The sequence below is a fragment of the Rana temporaria genome, chromosome 11 (assembly GCF_905171775.1).
Source record: "Rana temporaria chromosome 11, aRanTem1.1, whole genome shotgun sequence".
NCBI lineage: Eukaryota > Metazoa > Chordata > Amphibia > Anura > Ranidae > Rana > Rana temporaria.
Window position 1 is genome coordinate 43,472,782 of NC_053499.1, and position 21,918 is coordinate 43,494,699.

Here is a 21,918-nt window from a genome sequence, read left to right on the forward strand (position 1 = left end):
TCTGTATTCACTTCTGGACCATGGCAATCTACTGGTTTGTAGATTTCAGACAAAATGATATTGTTATGCCACACCAGATAAGCTGGTACTATTGATGTGCAAACCGCTTCATCTTCATAGAGGTAAACATGTGTGTTTGCACGATATGAACATGTAGAACGTTTGCGCTATGGCTAGTTTGTATATGCCCCCGTCAAAAAACTGTAGACGGCTTAACCCAAGTAAACAGGAGAAATCTGGGACTAAAAGGATGTCTGGCCAATGTGTAAAGGTGAGGAAAAAGGCCTAATTTATTGTACATCAAACGTAGGGGGATAATACGGATGCACCAGTATTAGGTGTGCCACCGCCCCGATAATGTAGAATTGGACTAAGGACTAGTGAATTGGGCTTTAAAGGCACACGGTACAAGTAGTATGAAAAACTAGAAAATATTTTTTATTATTGGTATAGAAATATCATAAAAACAGTTATAGATATAAAATCACAAATGAAATTAAATTAATAACTGGTTCCACACACAAGGTTCACATTCATTGTATGATTCTAACATAGAAAGCTTCAGTAAAAAGCATAATCATAACGTAGGTTATATCACAAGTGACCAAGTGGTTATCCAGAGGAACAGGAGGGCTTGCTCAACATGTTGCGCGCTTTGGAATTGGCGCTTCCTCAGGAGCATAGATATCTCATTAAAAGGTACCCCGTGTTGGTGGTAATCAACGAACGGTCTCTTGTTAGCCTATCGTTGGTTGTAATTCACAGAGGAATGTTATTTCAACCAGTTAGGGGAGTAGTATCATAGAATGAAAAACAAAGTTGCATATGGTGGTATGGCAATCAGTTGCTGGAAAGCAATAGACGGAAAACTTATTCCAGGGATATGTTCACAAAATTAACTGTATACACGGTACAATGGGCCGGACACAGATGAGCAGATGGGTAAATCTGCCTCAACGATCGCCAACCTGAAAGGCCTCAATCCATATATATGGGAAGGGTAACAGGTAATGGCATTAAAGTCCTTAGTGCTCCAAACCAATGTGTAACTGAGTGTATCCCTGGTTTTCAGATGACGCCAGTAACAATGTGTAAAGGTGCCTATCAACAGAACATGGATTTTCTCGATCGCATACTTGTACAGACATTTCCCCCAAACTGCACATTCCTTGGCTGTCCCTTCTGGGCAATAGAATCAGTCAGTGTTAGATGTTCCCAGCTGATTGCTTTTTTTTATTTTTTTTATTCTGAAATAACCCAATAGCGCATCGAGGCCTTCTGGTAATGACTGCGCTCCCAATAAGCATTTTAATAAATACATACATAAATAAATAAATAAATGGGGGGGTTGTTTCATGATACAGACAGTATTTCCACAAAAGTCATTCTATAGACTCCAAGTTGAGCTAAAAAAATGCCTTTTAAGGTTATCAATAAAGCTGCTTATTTTTTATAGGAAAAAAATTAAGATGCGCTAAATAAATTGATACAGAATGAAATCCCAAACCACATAATACAAATCAATATCCATAAATAAGGGAAAGGGAATAGAAGGATGAAATAAAGTCCTTATGGGAACAACAAAGTTCCTGTTCACCCGTGTAGTGAAAAAAATAAAGTAAAACCAATTAGTCCATCAAAAGTCCATGGTTTTAAAGTGACTATCCAGAAGCAGTGATCCACCACCGAAAGCAATAAAAGCCTCTTACCGGATATCCGGCGGTCTCTTAACTAAAAGAGGACCCCAGAAAGCATGTCAAGGATAACCAATGTTAATCGGAATGCAGGTGGGCTGAGCTGGAAACCAATCCTTATCTCGATCCCGGTGCTTTACAAACTCGATTTAGCAGGTACCATGAAAAGACATATAGGGACCGCAATAGTGTAAAACCAATATTATATTTTATTTAAAAAGTCAAAAACACACTTACATTCAAACAGTGTTATAGGGCATGTCTAATTGGGGCTCCGGCCGGAAGCTGTCCAATATAACCCGTCCAAAATGGTAGAGAAGTCGTGCAAGTAGCGGGGGGTGATCCGATGCAGCACTCGTTCCGCCACGCATAACTATTTCTTTTTTGACAACATGTTTTATAGACAAGATAGGGGCGTCGCGATGGGGGCAAAGTATGCCCCCAGCTTGGCCAACCTCTTCATGGCCAAGTGGGAGGAGGACGTCATTGATTGTCATCACCGCCCGGAGATTCTACTCTGGCGTAGATACATTGATGACGTCCTCCTCCTATGGGATGGTTGTGGGGATGATCTTGTTGAGTTTATGGCTGAGTTGAATCTGAACACAAGGGGCATCAGATTCAATTTTGAGTCCAGCCAACACTCAATACACTTTTTGGATCTCCAAATTACCATTGAGAATGGGGAATTTGTTACGTCCACTTTTTTTAAACCAACGGATCGGAATTCATTTATACCTCTAGACAGTTGTCATCTTCCAGTTTGGTTAAAATCTGTACCTTTAGGACAATTTATGCGTCTTAAACGGAATTGCTCTAAAAATCAAATTTTTGAGAGTCAGGCCTCAATCCTTTCCAAACGGTTTGAGGAGAAAGGATATGATACTGCTACCTTATCCCAGTCTATGGAGAGGACCAGGAACACAGCAAGGGCATCCTTACTAGCAGACAAAATTCCAGTAGCGCAGAATGAGAGATTCTCTCTACCCTTTATTACAACTTTTTCTGCACAGCACTTTAGTGTGAAGAAACTCATACAGAAGCACTGGCACATTTTAACAACAGACCAGGTTTTAGCGCCCATTCTTCCAATACAACCAAGTGTGATCTTTAAGGGGGCCTCTACGATTGGGAGTCGCATTGCACCCAGCGTACAGGATCCCCCAAGGGCGGTCAGAACTTTTTTAGAAAATCTTACTGGCTACTACAAGTGCAAACGCTGTCAAGTCTGTACTTTGAATAGTTGCAGGGATAGGAAGTTGTGTGCCTTCCAATCTTCAGCAACTCGACAAACGTTCGACATTGAGCCCTTCATCACCTGTACTACAAAAGGGGTCATATACCTCATTCAGTGCCCTTGCGGGCTTCAGTACATTGGCCGTACGAAGAGGGCACTATCCGTTAGGCTCAACGAACACATTGCCAAAATTAGGAGTGGATACGACAAACATTCTGTCTCAAGGCACTATGATTTGAAGCATAACAGGGACCCTTCTAAGACCCTGTTTGTTGGTATCGACAAATTTCGCCCTCATTGGAGGGGCAGTAATCTTGTCCGGGATATCTCCAGACAGGAAATGGCGTGGATCCACCGCGTCAAAACCTATATGCCTTTTGGGCTAAATATTGACACCGATATTAACGCCTTTATCAACAATTCTTAGTACTCCCCCCTCTGTCCTCATTCTAAAGTGGCGAGATACATTTTAAATCAGTGTCATTCCTTTGGCATCTGATTTACCTAATTCCACCCACCTATTGGTTGTTTGGACATGGCGTTATATTTTTATTGCAGTGCTGTGATTGTATAGTGCCGTCGGGAGATCTTCAGATCTCATGTATTAAGGGTTGTTTGATATACAATAATTGTTTACATTTTTAAACACGTTTTAAAATTTTATGTAACACAAGGTCACATTATACATTTTTTTAGCCATTAGCATTGTAATCATGTTTTGGCGAGATTTTATATATGAACCATGTACATATTTTATGTTTGTTTAGTAATGCTTTTTATGTTTAATTGCTGGTTAATATATCTATTTTGGCAATTAGGGGACCCACGCGAACGGTCCGGGGTTGTGCCTGGCTCGTTTCTGTTATTGTCTGGAAACAAGGTTCGCCTGTGTCTGTATTTTTGGCCCATTGTGCCTCCTGTAGTTAGGCACCGTCGGCCAATCAATATTTAGCGTGGTTTCTTTCCTCCATCTCATATGGAGGTCTGGCCCGCAATGTATGGGCCATCTGGTGATTGGCTTCCAGCTGATGTGTCCTCACGCCGGCGTCTGACGTCGGCGTGCGCGATGACATCATGCGGAAGCGCCGCTTGTGCGTTCCACAGCGGCGCGGTATCGGAGTGTATGCTGGCATACGGGGGTGCATTTTTGCACTTCGTGATGCCAGCTGTCTGGTCCAGCAGCCTGCCACTATATCTGGCCTTATTGTATCTATTTTGAGGCGGTTTCAGCCCGCGTGGCGCACTTTAGCAAATGCGTTCTATCAGCGGCTCAGATCGAGGCTTGGTCTGAGCTGACTGTGCGCATGTGCGCCCGTGGTGCTGTTTTGTCCCTCATCTGGATTGTTATTTAAGGGGGGTTGATCTGGTGTGTCACCCGTGCCCCAGAGGAAGCAAATTTTCGCGAAACCGGTCGGGCGGAACGAGTGCTGCATCGGATCACCCCCCGCTACTTGCACGACTTCTCTACCATTTTGGACGGGTTATATTGGACAGCTTCCGGCCGGAGCCCCAATTAGACATGCCCTATAACACTGTTTGAATGTAAGTGTGTTTTTGACTTTTTAAATAAAATATAATATTGGTTTTACACTATTGCGGTCCCTATATGTCTTTTCATGGTACCTGCTAAATCGAGTTTGTAAAGCACCGGGATCGAGATAAGGATTGGTTTCCAGCTCAGCCCACCTGCATTCCGATTAACATTGGTTATCCTTGACATGCTTTCTGGGGTCCTCTTTTAGTTAAGAGACCGCCGGATATCCGGTAAGAGGCTTTTATTGCTTTCGGTGGTGGATCACTGCTTCTGGATAGTCACTTTAAAACCATGGACTTTTGATGGACTAATTGGTTTTACTTTATTTTTTTCACTACACGGGTGAACAGGAACTTTGTTGTTCCCATAAGGACTTTATTTCATCCTTCTATTCCCTTTCCCTTATTTATGGATATTGATTTGTATTATGTGGTTTGGGATTTCATTCTGTATCAATTTATTTAGCGCATCTTAATTTTTTTTCCTATGTTACCACTGTTCCACCATACACAGTAAGGTGCAGCTTTTACCGTTTACATTTGTATTCTTTAGGAGCACCTTTGTATTTCATTTGTATCATATTAGCGCAGTTGCTCCCCAATTCTTTTTCTGCTTATTTTTTATGCCTTGTAAATGTCTTTTGGAATCTGATGGTCTTCAGACTAGCATTTGCAAACCAGGATTGAACTGTGTCTTCTTTTTATGTGTGTGAGGTTTTACCTTTTACGATTAACGGTTGCCCCTTCTGGAACACCTATAGCTTTCTCCATTCCCTGCACTCTGTCAGTTCACCTCACGGAGCTCTTGTTGATAACCATCCTCTCCATGATTCAGTACTCAGGGCTACATGGGACATATGCAGCCTTGAACACTGTCAGGACTACTGCAGGCAAACAGGACAGCAGGGAGCATAATTATCTGCCTGAAGAGGGGTGGGGTGAGTCTAGCAATAAAACGTGTCCCTTTGCCCTTAACAGGGTAGTGACGGATTCCATTTAAAAACAGAAATGGGACTTGCTATAAAAACATACTTCTGAACATTGTGCCACTTCCCTGTGCAGATTTCTTAAGGTCCCTGTAGAATAGGTTGACCAGACATCCCCAGTTTCAGGGGACAGTCCCCTGATTGAGGACACTGTCCCCGGACCAAGTCTGTCCCTGGTTTTGTCCCCAGATTGGATTTAATAGGGGACAGGGGCAATTTCAAAGCCAGTCAGTGCAGAGTTAAAATAAAAAAAAATTATTACACACCCCCGCTCCGCCGTGCATACTAGCATAGGGGGGGTTGTGTTTTTTCCATTATCTGTGCCCCTTTCTGATGACCATTTGCTGGTCGGAGCGGAGGGAATATTTCTTCCATTTCAGGCGCATGCCCATTCAACTTCGCTGGCATGTTCTTCTGCCTAGGCTCAAATCCTGGCCAGCCACCTGCCTATCTCCTTGCCTTCCCTGGCGGAGTGATCTTCCTACGCTCCCCATCCAGTAGTAGCCGGGGGCCCGAAGAGTAAGACTTAAGAGGCTGTGAGGCGTGCAGCGACGGGCAGAGAGTCGCTGATTGTTGCCATTACTAGTAAAGAAAAAATATGTCCCCGGATTTCATTTAAAAAATTTGGTCACCTTACTGTAGAATGTAAAAGGGGGGCACAATCTCTTTGGGGCCCCCCTTCATGGGTCCACGACCCCCCCCCCCCCCCCCGGGTTGTGTGTTAGGTAAGGAAAAGGTGGCTGGTGCACTTCCCCTTTTAAGGGGAATACGTGAGGCAGAAAAGAGATGAGTGGGGGATTGTGAACACCTGGGGGTTTTCTGATAAAAGGGGGCCAATACAGGAAATGGTCCTCTTTAGGACCTTCAAGCAAGCAGCTTTCCCTCCCCCGCCCGTAGCGGTAAATTTATGTGTTGTTTCTGTGAATGAAATTGCCAGAGTTCAAATAACTGGGCATAATTTTGGTAATATGCTAAAAGATGTCATTGTTTGTTTAATAAAGTTATTGAACATATTGATTTATGAATTTTGGTAAACCAATAAATAAAACCGTGGCCATTTCATGCCATCATGTGTGTTGCTCTAGTTTTTAGGGTCTGGTTTGGGGGGGTGTGGCCTGCGGTCTCATGAACACGAGCAGTGAGTTAGTTGGCAAGGCTAGTTAGATTGAAATTACTAACAACATTTGAGCAGTACATTAATGGGAGCTTTCATGGGTGCTTTTTTTCGTGCTGTGTTAACTAGTTGAAATAAAAGGTTTTCTGTTGTATGACCTGACACTTCCTGATTAGTCTTGCTCACTGCTTCAGCTTTTATGATGTTCACGCTTGCAGAGTTCTTGTCAAGCTCATAGGCCTTTTTTTTTATTTTGATGAATAACACTCTTTTTTTTCTCCTCACACAGAGAGCTACACGACTCGAACCCAGTACAGTTCCGTGCCAGCTACCTACAATTCCGCGACAGCTTCCTACAGCTCCCGCTCCCAGATCCTCAACCCCGATCAAAGGATAGCTGTGAGTACCTATTGACTGAGCTTTGTAGGGTGGGGTGACATTTACCACTGTTCATACAATGTATGAGCATCTTGTAATATGTTTATAATCCACTGCAAATCCTATCTTTATTGCTGGCTCTTAGTCATGTTAGGACTAGCGTTTCCACTGTACATTAAATTCGCCTGTTTTTCAAGGTTTTTCTATCTAGGAAAAATGGGCCTGTTTTTCAGTCAAGGCTTTTCTATCTAGGAAAAATGGGCCTGTTTTTCAGTCAAGGCTTTTCTATCTAGGAAAAATAGGCCTGTTTTTCAGTCAAGGCTTTTCTATCTAGGGGGGGGGGGGGGGGGGGGAATAGGTTGATGTTTAAAATGAATGCCTGCAAGTTGTTACAAGACCTGTGGTCACATCTCAAATCTTAAACCCTGAGGGCCCATTCATGCTGTTGAGACCTGGTGCATTATTGCAAGTTACTGCCTACTTATTTGAATAATGTTGCTGGAAAAGCCCTAGCCTGCACTAAAAATTTGGACATGAGTCAATTTTTTGTAATGCAACAACGCACCAGGAGTTGTTGTGCTCTACAGTGCAGATGCATCGGAGTGCAATTGAGCATGAATGGTGGTCTCAAGCTCAGACTGTGGTTGCCAAAGCACGTAGCCAAAAGTAGAATTATCCACTCATTCAACATCTTTCCTGACCTTTTGGATCATGCAGAGCAGAAACGAATAGTAATAAATACCACACTCTGCAGTGCAGATACATTGGTGGGCAATTGAGAAGAAATTATGGATTCAAGCTCAGAATGTGGTTGCCAAACCATGCAGCCAAGCATAATAATCCAATTATTCAACTTTCCTGACCTGTATCATAGAGAATAAAAGTAAAATACTATATATTGGAGGAGCTTTAGGTGTCTCTTCAATAACCATGCATAATAATTTTATAATAGAATGTACCACAATGCGCCGTTGTGATTTGCAAAGCATGTGTGTTATGGTGCAATTGAGAATAAATGACGGACTCCACTCAGACTGTGGTTGCTAAGGCATGCAGGCAAAGAATAATCCAGCCCTTCAACACCTTCCCTGAGCTATTGGATGATATGGAGCAGTGGTCTCCAAACTGCGGCCCGCGGGCCAGATGCAGCCTTTTGCTTGCTTTAATCTGGCCCTTGGCACTATTTAAATTACTAATACCAATAATGGGGCAATTCTCCCCACTCACACCAATGAAGAGGGCACATTTCCTCCCAAGGGCAGCACAGTGGTGCAGTGAGTAGCACTTTCGCCTAGCAGCAAAAGGTTCGCTGGTTCGAATCCCAACCACGACACCATCTGCCTGGAGTTTGCATGTTCTCCCTGTGTCTGCGTGGGTTTCCTCCGGGTACTCCGGTTTCCTCCCACACTCCAAAGACATGCTGGTAGGTAAATTGGATCTCGTCCAAATTGGCCCAGTATATATGTATATATGTGTGTATGACTGTGTGTCCCTAGCGTGTCATGATCCTACGGGGTAAAAATGAACGCACCAGCCAAGCAGATACTGGCTGGAAAAAGCGCCCAGAGGCGATTCAGTTTGCATGCGTTGCGCTATACAAGTCATTTATTCATTATTCAATGACACCAACAACGGGGCCCAATAACATCAGTGATGGGGCGCAATTCCTCTCAATGACACCAACAATAGGGCCCAATAACATCAGTGATGGAGTACAATTCCTCCCAGTTACACTGATAATGATACACCGATACTAAAATAAACAATGGGGTATTATTTTTCCCACTGATGTCGGAACCTTTTTTACTCCCACTGACCACAGCCCGGCGCTCCTAAAGTCTGACGGACAGTAAACTGGCCCTTTTGTTTAGAAAGTTTTGAGACCCCTGATATAGAGCATAAACGAAAAGTAACACACGGAGCACAAGCAGATGTCTAATGCCGCGTACACACAACCATTTTTAATGGTCTAGAAAAACTATGTTTTTTCGACCTGATTCTTGTCAAGCCTGTCTTGCCTACACAGGATCGTGGAAAAAAAATGCTTGAGCAAAGCGCGGTGACGTACAACACGTACAACGGCACTATAAAAGGGGGGGGGGGAGTTCTATTCGAATGGTGCCACCCTTTGGGCTGCTTTTGCTGATTTCGTGTTAGTAAAAGTTTGGTGAGAGACGATTTGCACTTTTCAGTCTTCGTGCTTTTCAGTCTGTTACAGCGTGACGAATTTTCTATCTTCATTACGAACTCTAGTTTTACCAGAACGAGCGCTCCCGTCTCATAACTTGCTTCTGAGCATGCGCGTTTTTTTTCACGTTGTTAAAGCCTACACACGTCCGTTTTTCACGACGTGAAAAACGACGCCAAAAAATAGAGCATGTCCTTAATTTTTAATGCCCATTTTTCACGTCATTAAAAATGCTCTGGAGCCCACACACAATCGTTTTTAATGACATTTAAAAAAAATTGCATTTTTCACGTCATGAAAAATGGTCGTGTGTACGCGGCATAAGGCTACTTTCACACTGGGGTGGTGGGGGTATTGGCGGTAAAGCGCCGCTATTTTTTAGCGGCGCTTTACCGTCGTTTTTGCTGCGCTATTCGGCTGCTAGCAGGGTGCTTTTAACCCCCACTAGCGACTGAAAAAGGGTTAAAACCGATGGCGCTGCCCATTAATTTCACAGGGGCACTTTAGGAGCAGTGTATACACCTCTCCTACAGCGCCTTAAAGATGCGGTTAGCAGGACTTTTTTGAGTGTCCTGCCAGCACACTGCTTCAGCGTGAAAGCCCTCAGGCTTTCACACTGGAGTGAGAGAAGAGGCTCTTTCAGGGCGCTTTGCAGACGCTATTTTTAGCACTATAGCGCCTGCAAAGCACCTCAGTGTGAAAGTAGCCTAAGTGATGAAACCCGTCAACTGGAGTCATTACATGCATCATGTGACCATTGAAAAGTAGGAGAATTGGCCTTCGGGAGCTTATGGGAACACTGCCAGTTCCTATAATAACATTTATCAGTGCTGTGAAGCAGCCTCCTTACATTTTGTACTTTTTTTGAGTTTGTGTTACACCCCGTGTGGTATAATTAAAATCCCAGTTTTGTTGTACCGCTATCTTTATAGATTATAGGTATGATACCCCCCAAGGGCAATAATTGATGGTACACTCAGTCCACATACATAGGAATTTTTGGGGTCGCAATATAGTACTGTGTGGAAAGCTGTCACATTTATGGCAGCTTCATAGCACAGACAGGCCCCACTCTGTGTACTGGCGTATATCTGTATGCCAGCTCAGACCTGGTCTTAATCACCAACAGTTTTTTAATCTGAGAACTGACCATAATCCTTTATGAAGATGTCCCTGCAAAAGCAACAGGTTCTTTAAGTCGCAGTAATAAGGATTACCTGAATTTTTTCACCTGTTGGATGTTACGGACACTGATGCCAATACTTGCCTGAATTAGACGCAGATAGTTCTTAGAGTAACCGCCAGAAACGTGCCAAGCGTTTTTTGGGTTCTAACTGTGGATGGAAAGAACAAGATGGTCATACTATTACTATAGTAATTGTTGTTCACTAGATTTTTACCTAAACACTATTGTATTGTTTTATATGGAGAGTTGAGTGGTCTAGCATTGCAGTATTTATCAGAGCATTCCCAAACTAGTATAAGCAGTATAATGGTTTATTTTGTGAAATATTATTATGTTCCTAGTGTGTGTCTGTGTCAAACTATGCTTGTACCTTTTTTCTATTGACGAGGTACTATTTCACACAAGATGAACTGATCCAGTAGATGCTGAACTCTTAATGGAAGAAGCAGGCAGAGTAGACAAGTGCTGGTCCAATATCCACCATCCAATAATTCCTAAACAATGTCCCACAACACTTGGTCCTGTTCTATTTCGCCCCTGGCTGCTCTCTGTTCATTAGGTGCTAAATGGATTGCATGCAGTGTTAATTTTGGCAGCAAATTTAGATTTCGTTTTTGGCTGGGTTCACACTGCTGCAAATTCTTTTGTGAATTTGAGCCGTTGCAATCGCTCAAATTCGCAAGTCATTAAAATAACATTGTGTTCCATTAGTGCCATTCACATCAGTGTGGTGCAAATCTAAGCTGCGGGAAAAAGGGTCTGATCTGTGTGCGATGCAAATTCAACTCTATAGACTGGCATTCCCTAAAATCGCGGTCGCGAAATCGCAGTAAAATTGCGTGATTTTGAATTCGCAGCAGTGTGAACCTAGCCTCAGTCTTAGGACTAAAATGGCATTTTGTTTTAGTCCCATTTTAGTCTCCTGCAATTGTTTTTTTTAGTCATATTTGGTCTGATAAATCTCCAGGACATTTTAGTCGACTAAAACTAATTTTGGCCATCTAAAATCTAATGGGTATCCAACATTTTAGTCGACTAAAATCACCAGTACATTTTATTTGCCTGAATAATTTTAGTCGACTAAAACTAATTTTAGACATCTAAAATCTGATGGGTGTAGTTAAATTGTAATGCATTATTTAAGCATTTCTCTACAATTTACTCCTTATATACTGCTGGATTGAAAAAGCGAATGTTATCATTTATGGTATTGAGGTATGAACATGCACTACAGACCAGTGTTAATTTTGACGTCAAATTTCTATTTAGTCTTGGTCTTTTGACTAAAATGCCTTTTTAGTTTTAGTCGTATTGGAGTCATCTCAATTGTTTTAGTCAACTAAAATGTTTTAGTCTACAAAATTGACACTGATTGTATGCAAGGTGAGCACAATTAAAGCCATTGAGGCCATGTTCACAATGGATAAATAGGGGTTTCTAAACCAGGGTTCATCCTAGGATTTCTAGGGGATTTTGGAGCAATGAGCAATTTCTGCCCCTCAGAAAAGTTCCCACTGAAACCTTTTGATCTTTTTTAGCTATCTGTTGTGGTTATTGGGAAGAATTATCCCCCAAGGCCCCGTACAGACGACCAAACATGTCTGCTGAAACTGGTCCGCGGACCAGTTTCAGCATACATGTTCGGTCGTGTGTAGGCCCGAGCGGGCAGGATTCCAGCAAACATTTGCCCGCCGGGCCTTTTTCCAGCGGGCAAATATTTCCGGGCTTGTTTTAAAACAGCCCGCTGGAATCCTGTCCCCTCGGACATGTTCGGTCGTCTGTACAGACCTACCGTACATGTCCGAGCGCCCGCCATCCCTCGCATGCGTCGAATGACTTCGACGCATGCGTGAAAGCATTTAACTGTCAGGCCCGCCTGACGCGGCGACGGTGCGGACACGCCCCGCGTATTGTTTACGAGCGGATTTCTGTATGATGGTGAGTACAGCCACCATACAGAAATCCCCGGGCAGACAAGTACGGTGAAAAAGGTCCGACGGACCGGTTTCATCGTACATGTTTGCTCGTCAGTACCCGGCATTAGTGTAACGGAGCATTGTTCCCACTGTCCATCACACTAATGTATCATGAGTTGTAGATGTAGTAGGGGTTCCTTGAGACTGGAAAGTTTTTTTCCTGGGTTCCTACTGTGTGCGTTGAAAACTGGGCTAAATCATACCCAAGAATGACAAAATGAAGTGAAAGAACATGTAATTATTAAGTGATATTGATGATTTTTTATTTCCCTCTACAGTCAAGCCGCTCGGTTGGATATGGTACCCTCGGGGGCATGCGTTCAGGCTACTCTTCCCGCTCTGCTGTGGATGTTGGGGCCTCACAGAGAATCAGTGTACCTCCTCCACAACAACAACAACAACAACAACAACAACAGCAGCAGCAACAGCAACGATACGCCACCTCCCGTCCATCCTCCTACCATGAAAAGGCCTATACAGCTCGAAGAGATTATGATACAATGTCTCTGAGATCGCTACGTATTGGAGATGGTGATGACCGATATGAGCAAGTGGCAGTTTCTCAACCCGCTTATTATAATCGTCAGATGTCTTCTGTCAGTGCAGCACCCACAATGCAGAGATCCCTCTCAGGAAACTTTGGTCAGGATGGTGGCGGTGGCTCATGGGTTGAACGAGCAGAGGTAGTACAGACTCGGACAATTCGTGCACCTGCCATGCGCACTCTTCAACGTTTTCAAAGCAACAATCGCAATCGTGCTGCCTCTGGATCGTATGGCACCTTGAATTCCGTTGGACAACAGATACAACAGTCAGTTGGGGCAGGCTCTGGGTATGTGACAACTACAATGGAGCAAACCTCTCGAGCCCCGTCGGTGCGAAGCCTGGCAGAGTCTGCACACCAAGTTCAAGAGCTAAGAGGCATGGATGCTTATGATGGGAACAAAAGCTTGATGAGTCAGCATTCGTTCACTAGCGGGTAAGTTTCTATTAAAATAGCGATTCTGCAATTTTTCTCCAAGGTTCGCATATTTGTCAACAGATGACACCTGAGCTTCACTATCTCGAGCAGTATTCCATCAGAGTGTGAGAACCACATACCCAGAGGCGATTCAGTTCGCATGTGTTGCGCTATATACGTTTCTCACTCACTCACTTTGTATGTTGGCTGTGGTAGATTACTGAAAAGTTGAGGAACTAAAACGGTCAGGGAGAACATATAAGTTACGGTGTTGGATGATGAATTATAACCTGTTTTCTGTAATATTGAGCATACACTAATAGAATTTCAATCAAATGTTGGCTTTAAGAACATTCGTGCAAGTTTCTAATCGCTAGTGGGGTCAAATAAATGTTTGTTTTCAACCTTAATGATGAGAAATGTCAAAGAAACAGGATTTACGATTTTTTTTTATTTTTTTTTAAACAAACTTCTAACCATGTATGTGCTTTGCAAATGGGAGCATCTATCCATTCCCAAATCGAACGGTAAAAGCAAACAACATTTTTAAAGTATTTTAAACAACATTCTTCAAGGTACTGAAGGTAAAAAAACTTCAGTACCTTGAAGAATGTTGTTCAAAATACTTTAGTTTTGCACAACTTATGGTTTTGGAATGGAATGTCCAACTAATTCATACAGTTATGATTGCCAGTAGCCCACAGACATTTGGCCCTTATTGTATACAGCTGAAGCCTGAAGGCACATGACCCTTGGTATACTAATCTGCTACTCAGGACACTTCTCTTTTACATTGGGTTGCTTTGCTGATTGTGAGCAAGTGTAACAGCAGTACACATTGCAGGAAACAAGTGTGTAAAATCTGTCCTATGTTCACAAGTTCAACAAACTTGTCCAGACATTTGGCTATATGACCTGGGATAGTGTCTGTTAGTGTTTTGGGCTGCTGATACTATTTTATAATTTTTTTGAGGGAAAGATTTTTTTGCGATTGAATGCTGGTAGAAAATGGGTGAATATCTGTGTCTGACCAGAATATGGGTTGTGTACATGGGCATCAGACTGGTGAAGAACGCCAAAGACACCATGCATTCAGGTAAAATGTATTTCAGACCCTTTCAGAGTTTAGTTTTTTTGCATTCACATAACCTTATATGTGAGAATAAAGTCATTTCGAACATGGGAAAAGTAGGATATGCTGTGTTCAATTAAACTTGAAAGCCTGATAAAATAGAACAATAAACCCAACTGAACATTGCTCTAGAGCAGGGATATGCAATTAGCGGACCTCCAGCTGTTGCAGAACTACAAATCCCATGAGCCATTGCAAGACTCTGACAGCCACAAGCATGATACCCAGAGACAGAGGCATGATGGGACTTGTAGTTTTGCAACAGCTGGAGGTCCGGTAATTGCTTATCCCTGCTCTAGAGGATTCTGATCAGAATTCAAACCTGTTATGAATGGAGGAGGGGGCAGAAAGGACAGGCATAGATTGCACTCTTGACGAGTGCTTATGGCAGGTCCAGTGGCTTGTATCCCCCCCCCCTCCCCCCAAGCACCAGGGGTATGGGGGAAGCAGAGGATAGAAGATTTACCAAGAACAGCCACCAGCACAAAGGACAATTCTTATTCAATATACAGTAAGTACCATCCCTTGTGCTTATTATTATTATTATTATTATTATTATTATTATATTATTATTATTTTTTTTTTAAGAGTAATTATTACAGGCAGTCTCCGAGTTACAAACATCTGACTTGCATATGACTCTTACTTAAAGGAGTTGTAAACCCTCATGGTTTTTCACCTTTAGCATTAAGGTGAAAAAACTTCTGTAGTGCAGCTGCCCCCCAGATCCCCCCTTTTTACTTACCTTAACGCAGTGTTTCTCAATTCCAGTCCTCAGGCCCCCCTAACAGGTCAGGTTTTCAGGATTTCCATTATTTTGCACAGGTGATTTGATCAGTTTCACTGCCTTAGTAATCACCACAGCCTTTTCATCTGAGGGAAATCCTGAAAACCTGACCTGTTGGGGGGGCCTGAGGACTGGAATTGAGAAACACTGCCTTAACCCCATCGATGGGGACGAGCACAGCAGCTCCAGCCGCTGTCTCGGTTCCCCATTGGATAGATTGGTGGTGCAGCTTGCAGGTCTCCGAGGAGCACTTGATGCGGGGAGGATCAGGGGCCACTTTGTGCAAAACCCTTACAGACCTTTACAACCCCTTTTTAACCTCCATGGCGGTAATCCCAAGTGTGGCTCGGGGGTTAATTTTCAGTACCAAAAGCGGTAACCCCCGAGCCACACTCAGGATTACACCGAAGTATCCCTGTACTGTTACTTACCTTGTCCCTATGATCCCCCGATGACCTCCTGCTGTGTCCACCGGATCTTGGCATCTGTCTTCCGGGTTCCCTTCCCTGTGAGCGCTGCCCGCGACGCAATGGAGGGGGAACCAGGCAGGAAATTACTTAGGATTACATTACTATATCAAACCATTTCACCTCAGTTTTGTCCCTAGTGCTTTGTCCAGTGCCTTGCCTGCGCTTTTACCATTTTTTTTCTGCCTGGAAACTTGAAAAACTTTCATGGCATCCAAAAAGCACCCCTTTAGGTCAAAAGCGGTTTTAGACCAGCTAGAAAACAACGATTAGGAAATTGGAATCGCTTGCAGAATTAAGCGATAGTGATTTTTTTGTTCAATATGTTTTTATTGAAAGAAAAAAAAAAAAGGTACATTCAAATACCACAACAAGGTAAGATACAAGAGAAATATAGCATACAAATAGTATACAGATAAATGTAATCAACATGTTATTACAAAGAACCAAAGTAGTTCAAGTCTATATAACATTTTTATCAGAAAAAAAAAAATAATAATAATTATATAATAAAAAGAAAATATATAAAATAAGAAATAAATAAAATTAAATGCAGAGTAAGAGAGAGAAAAAAGGAGGGAGGGAAAGGAGAGAGATGTAGAGAGAGATATTAGGGGGAGTGGGAGGGGGGGAGGATGAAGCCGGCACACATGGCAATAGTAACGGACAACTGGCAAAATCATTATATTCAGTAAAACCTCAATGAGAGGCCAGGGTCACTACATTTAGTACAAGCAGGGACCCCAAATCAGTGATATGAGGTTTTATGAAGTTTGAGAATCATGAGGGGGTAGGGAAATTATATCTTTATAGTGTTGAGTAGAAATAAATAAGGACCAGGGGGCCCAGGTTTTGGAGTATTGCTCACTAGTGTCTCTGGCAATATGGGTGAGTTCCTCCATGAGACTAATCTCGGAGATTCTTTGTAACCATGATTTAATGGTGGGGATTGTGGGTTGGCCCCAGAGACGGGGGATAACAGCTTTAGCTGCATTAAGGAGATGTGGGATAAGTGAACGTTTATATTTACCTATGGGTCTTGAAGTGGCATGAAAAAGAACTATCCACGGCTCAAGTGGCAATTTCACTTCGGTGATCTGGTGTATCATGTCTAATATTTCCACCCAGTAAGGCCGAATGGAAGGGCAGAGCCACCAGATGTGGGCATGGGTAGCGTTCTGACCGCAGTTCCTCCAACAGAGTGGAGAGTTATTAGGGAACATGTGATGGAGTTTGACAGGCGTGTAGTGCCATCTAGTTAGAAGCTTGAAGTTAATTTCAGCCATGGAAGAAAAGCGATAGTGATTTGTGGGGAAAATCTTCATCGGACACTGAAAGTGATGACAGCGCCGATTCTGCAACTGAGCTCAGTGATGTGTGAACTTGGTGCTCTATTGACTGTGGTAGCGCCCTCAAGATTCCCATTTACTGGAGCATCTGGTATAAAAGACATTGGACACTACAACCCTTTGGCATACTTACAATTATTTCGGACCGATGAGGTTATTGAAAAAGATCGTTACTGAGACAAACTGGTAAAAAGTGCAACAATTGGCTACTACACATCGGAAGTTTCCAAGAAGCAGAAAGTGGCAACAGTGACCACAGTTGACATTTGGAAATTTCTTGACCTAATAATACTTCAGGGAGTGGTGGGGGAAACCTCTGCAGAAGTGGTATTGAACAACTAATAAATTACTTGCCACTCTGGCTTGTGGAATGCCTACATTCTGCTCAAAAAAAGTGACAAGCCTGTGATTCATTTGGACTTCGTTTGGAAAGTTGCTGAACGGATCTTTGTGAACCACCAAACACCATCAATGGCTGTGACTGGAGCTGGACGTCGTGCTGTTCTCGTTGTCAACCCGGAACGCCTGACTGGTCGTCCCTTCATGGACTACATCCCACCAACCGCGAAAGTCAGTACCTATAAGGATGTGCGTGGTTTGTTGCTCGAAGCGAGATGACAGTGGAAAAAAATCAAAAAGGAAACGGGTTCCATTGTCCTGACTGTGACGTTGGACTTTGTGCAGAACCATGTATCATAATTATTCGTTCCCGGGATGTATACTAAACCAATATGCAGTGTCTAGTAATACAGTGACTAGTGATATTGGCTCCAGCCACTCACAGCGCCGGAGCGACAAACCCGGAAGAAACAAGTGCATACTAGCTCATTATGCCCTTGTGTGGAAGGTTTGTTTATTTTTTGCGGGCATACAACTGCTATAACCCCATGCTATCCAAAACTAAAATAATTTAATTTCTTTTTTTGCCTGGAGTTGCACTGAAAATTTTTGGCTTTTAAAATGTACAAATGCAGCAATTTGGATAAAGGGTTTAGCCAGGGGTCAAGTCCTGGGGGAAAAAAGTGTGGGAACTCCCACCAAAAAAATAAAATTATACGCTCATATGCATAATTACTAAACCGCAAGTTCTTTCTAAATCCCACGATAACTCGCGGAAGACCTCTGCAATGTCTCCTGGGAAAAATGACAAAAGCTCCCAGGAGACATTGCGGCATCGAGGAAATGACGGAATACCCGCACACTGCCTGATGAATCCATATACAGGAAGCGGCCAGTAACATGAAGGATTACTAAGGTTCACCTGCCCCTGACAGTGACTCGAGCTGGGCATCGCCGCTTAGTGAAGGATTGGCTTGGGCGGCTCGGCTGCTCTCAGCTGCTCAAGTCCTGCAAAGGGAACGGAGTTCCTGCTGTGAAAAAAGTGCAGGAACTCCGTTCCCGCAGGACTTGAGCCATGGGTTTAGCACTGTGAAACACTTTTTGAAAGATTAAAAAGTGAATTTTATATACAACTATATAGATCAGACCAAAATGAGGGACAAATGAGGGGGAAAAGGGGGACAGAGGCTGTTTAGGCGGATCAGATCAGAGTGTAGTTGGGTGTAAACGGACAGCAAAGTTAGTTTACACACAACCGTCAATGGAGTAAAGTGGACAACTCTGCATAAACTTGACAGAACACCGATCTGTCATTTGCCTGCTCTGTTTTGATCAACAAGGGATCAGCGGATCAAAACCCCTGCTGATCCAAACAGTCCATCCGTTTGAAAGGGGGCCTTTAGAATACAAGGTTTGAATTCTGATCAGAATCCTCTAGAGCAATGTTCAGTTGGGTTTATTGTTCTATTTTACCAGGCTTTCAAGTTTAATTGAACACAGCATATCCTACTTTTCCCATATTCGAAATGACTTTATTCTCACATATAAGGTTATGTGAATGCAAAAAAACTAAACTCTGAAAGGGTCTGAAATAAATTTTACCTGAACGCATGGTGTCTTCGGTGTTCTTCCCAGTCTGATGCCCATGTACACAACCCATATTCTGGTTAGACACAGATATTCACCCATTTTCTACCAGCATTCAATCGCAAAAAAAAGGGGGGTGGGGGGTTAAGTCAGCCTATTCTCTCTCTCTCTCTCTCTCTCTCTCTCTCTCTCTCTCTCTCTCTCTCTCTCTCTCTCTCTCTCTCTCTCTCTCTCTCTCTCTCTCTCTCTCTCTTGCTCGCGCGCTCTCTCGCTCTCTCTCGCGCGCTCTCTCTCTCTCTCTCTTTCTCTTTATTTGGTTTACATCATTAGATTTTTGCAAGGGAAAACTGGATTACATTTTCTAAAATCTGCTGTGTACATGATCAGCAAAATGCTGGCCTTACAATTTGTGATTTTGCGCCTTTTTAAAGTCCAAATGAAAATTTTGGTTTAAATTGGTTGCATGTACATTCTAATAATGAGTGTTAAGTCTTGGAGTGAGTTCACATTATTAGGTGGATTCAGAAAGACTTATGCCGCGTACACACCATCACTTTATGTGATGAAAAAAAATGACGTTTTTAAAAACGTCACTTTAATTGACTGTGTGTGGGGGAAAACGTCGTTTTATGTCTTGTAAAAAACGACCAAAAAAAATTGAAGCATGCTTCAATTTTATGTGTCGTTTTTCAAAAGTGCACTTTTTACTTCACAGAAATTGACCGTGTGTAGCAAAAAACGTCGTTTTCTAAGACGTTTTTTCATCCACGCATGCCCAGAAGCTACTTATGAAGCGAGCTTCAATGGAAAAACGTGGTGGAACGTAACCTCACTTTGCAAGAACATTGTGAGAAAAACGATGGTGTGTAGGCAACTTCGTCTTTGAAAATTGAAGTTTCAAAAACGTAATTTTTTACTTCACAGAAAGTGTTGTTTTTTTTCATCACATAAAGTGATGGTGTGTATGCGGCATTAGGCTGGCGTATCAGTAGATACGCCAGCCTAAGTCTGAATGTGCGCCGGCGCTAATTTAAGCGTATTCTGGTAACCAGATACGCTTAAATTAGGCTCAGATACGAGCGGCGTAAGTGTCTTACACCGTTGTATCCTAAAGTGTAATTTTTAGGCTGAGCGCTAGGTGGCGCTTCCATTGCGGTCGGCGTAGAATATATAAATCACTAGATACACCTATTCACGAACGTACGCCTGGCCGACGCAGTACAGATACGCCGTTTACGTAACGCATTATCAGGCCTAAAGTTATTCCATCAAATAGCTGGAATAGTAATGTTAAGTATTGCCGTCGTTCCCGCTTCGAAATTTTAAAAATTTACGTTGTTTGCGTGTCATCCATGAATAGGGATTTACGTCATTTACGTCCACGTCAAAACCAATAGGACCGTGCGGCGTACTTTGCCGCAATGCACACTGGGATATGTACACGGACGGCGCATACGCCGTTCGTAAAATACGTCAATCACCCCCCATTAGCATAAAACACGCCCCCTCAGTCGAATTTAAATTGGGCGCCCTTACGCCCGCCCGATTTACGCTACGCCGCCGTAACTTAGCAGGCAAGTACTTTGTGAATCATGTACTTGCCTCGCTAACTTACGGCGGCATAGTGTAAATGCCATACGCTACGCCTCCGCAACTATGCGCCCGCCATCCTGAATCCAGCTATATGTGTTTTTGCTGCAGTTCCATTTATTTTAAATGCCACCCCAAAGCAGTACCATGCTTGTAGTGCATTCCTGCAAAAAGTCTGGTGTGGTTTTGACTTCACTGGGGCGCATTGGTAGCACAATTTTAAAATGAATAGGTTGCCTTAACCTGCAGCATGGTAATGCATGTTACCGTATTAGACAAGTGTGAACCCGGCTCTTTGTGTGGAAGCAGTGGTGCCTTTGCAGAGGTCCATCATGCCAAGTCAGCGCTATAATAGATATTCAGTGGAACTTGTATTTATCCTGCATTTGAGCCCTAGTAGTTCACTGGGTAGACTGCGATTCTAATTAATTTGAGTGCAGATGGTACAAAGTTTACATCCGGCTACAACAGAAAATGGTTGTGTGTGTGTGTGTGTGTGTTCTATTAATAACATATCTGAAAATGCAGGAATTGGTTTAACAAAAGTAAAAGCCTTGTAGGCTTTCACTACTGCTGTTGAAGTAGTTTATGGGTGAAGTACGGTAGCACAAATGATGGTTTTAGCTCTGTCTGTATTGCTAGGATCTGATTGGTCAGTCTAGCTTTAAAAATCAAGCTCATTTGTTCTCCTGTACTTGAAACGGCATGGGGCTTCATAACACAACTGATCTCGCCAGGAACTAATCAAATTATTCTGCATTACATTTCAGGTTTGATGATATTGATATGCCATCAGCTGTGAAATATTTAATGGCAACTGATGCCAATCTCCAGGTGCTGGGAGCAGCCTATATACAGCACCGCTGTTACAGTGATTCAGAAGCTAAGAAACAGGTGAGTGATTGTTTACACCTGGCAAGTTTCATGACTGGTGCACTGCTAGAGTCCTAGCTCATTACCCCTTAAATAAAACCACCTTACATACCCCTTAACCTAGATTAACAACATGACACCTTCTGGATTAAATGGCCACTAAAGGCCCCTTTATTAATTCCAAAAAGGTAACATAAAATAAACTATAAAATAACTTTTTAAATAAATATATATATATTTAAACATAACTTTTTTATTAACCCAAATAACTTTTTCCAAATATTACGTAAGAGGTTCCTGAGAGAAGGTAAACAAGGCTATGTCATGGGCTGACACCATCTCCAAAGTATTCTGTCCTCCAGCCGTGTTCCTACCAGCTCCGAGACTTGATCGATTCCTTCACTGTTCAGCCCGATTGACCACTAGCCCTCTTAACCAGATAGGGAAGGTGCACTGCCCATCCCGAGAACAGGCCCCAAACCCTACCAACCATCTTTGATATATACCACCAATATATATCTACCCACCACCAACCAACCCT

The 21,918-nt window shown here is 42.8% G+C and overlaps 1 protein-coding gene across 3 annotated transcripts in view; it reads left to right on the plus strand.

The window, feature by feature from the left end:
- PKP3 (plakophilin 3) overlaps positions 1-21,918 on the plus strand; it is a 157,190-nt gene that overhangs the window by 115,527 nt on the left and 19,745 nt on the right. For all 3 annotated transcript variants that reach the window (XM_040328447.1, XM_040328448.1, XM_040328446.1), the window contains 3 exons: positions 6,854-6,963; positions 12,571-13,271; positions 21,275-21,398. In XM_040328447.1, coding sequence (XP_040184381.1) covers positions 6,854-6,963; positions 12,571-13,271; positions 21,275-21,398 — 935 coding nt within the window. The remainder of the gene's footprint in view (positions 1-6,853; positions 6,964-12,570; positions 13,272-21,274; positions 21,399-21,918) is intronic.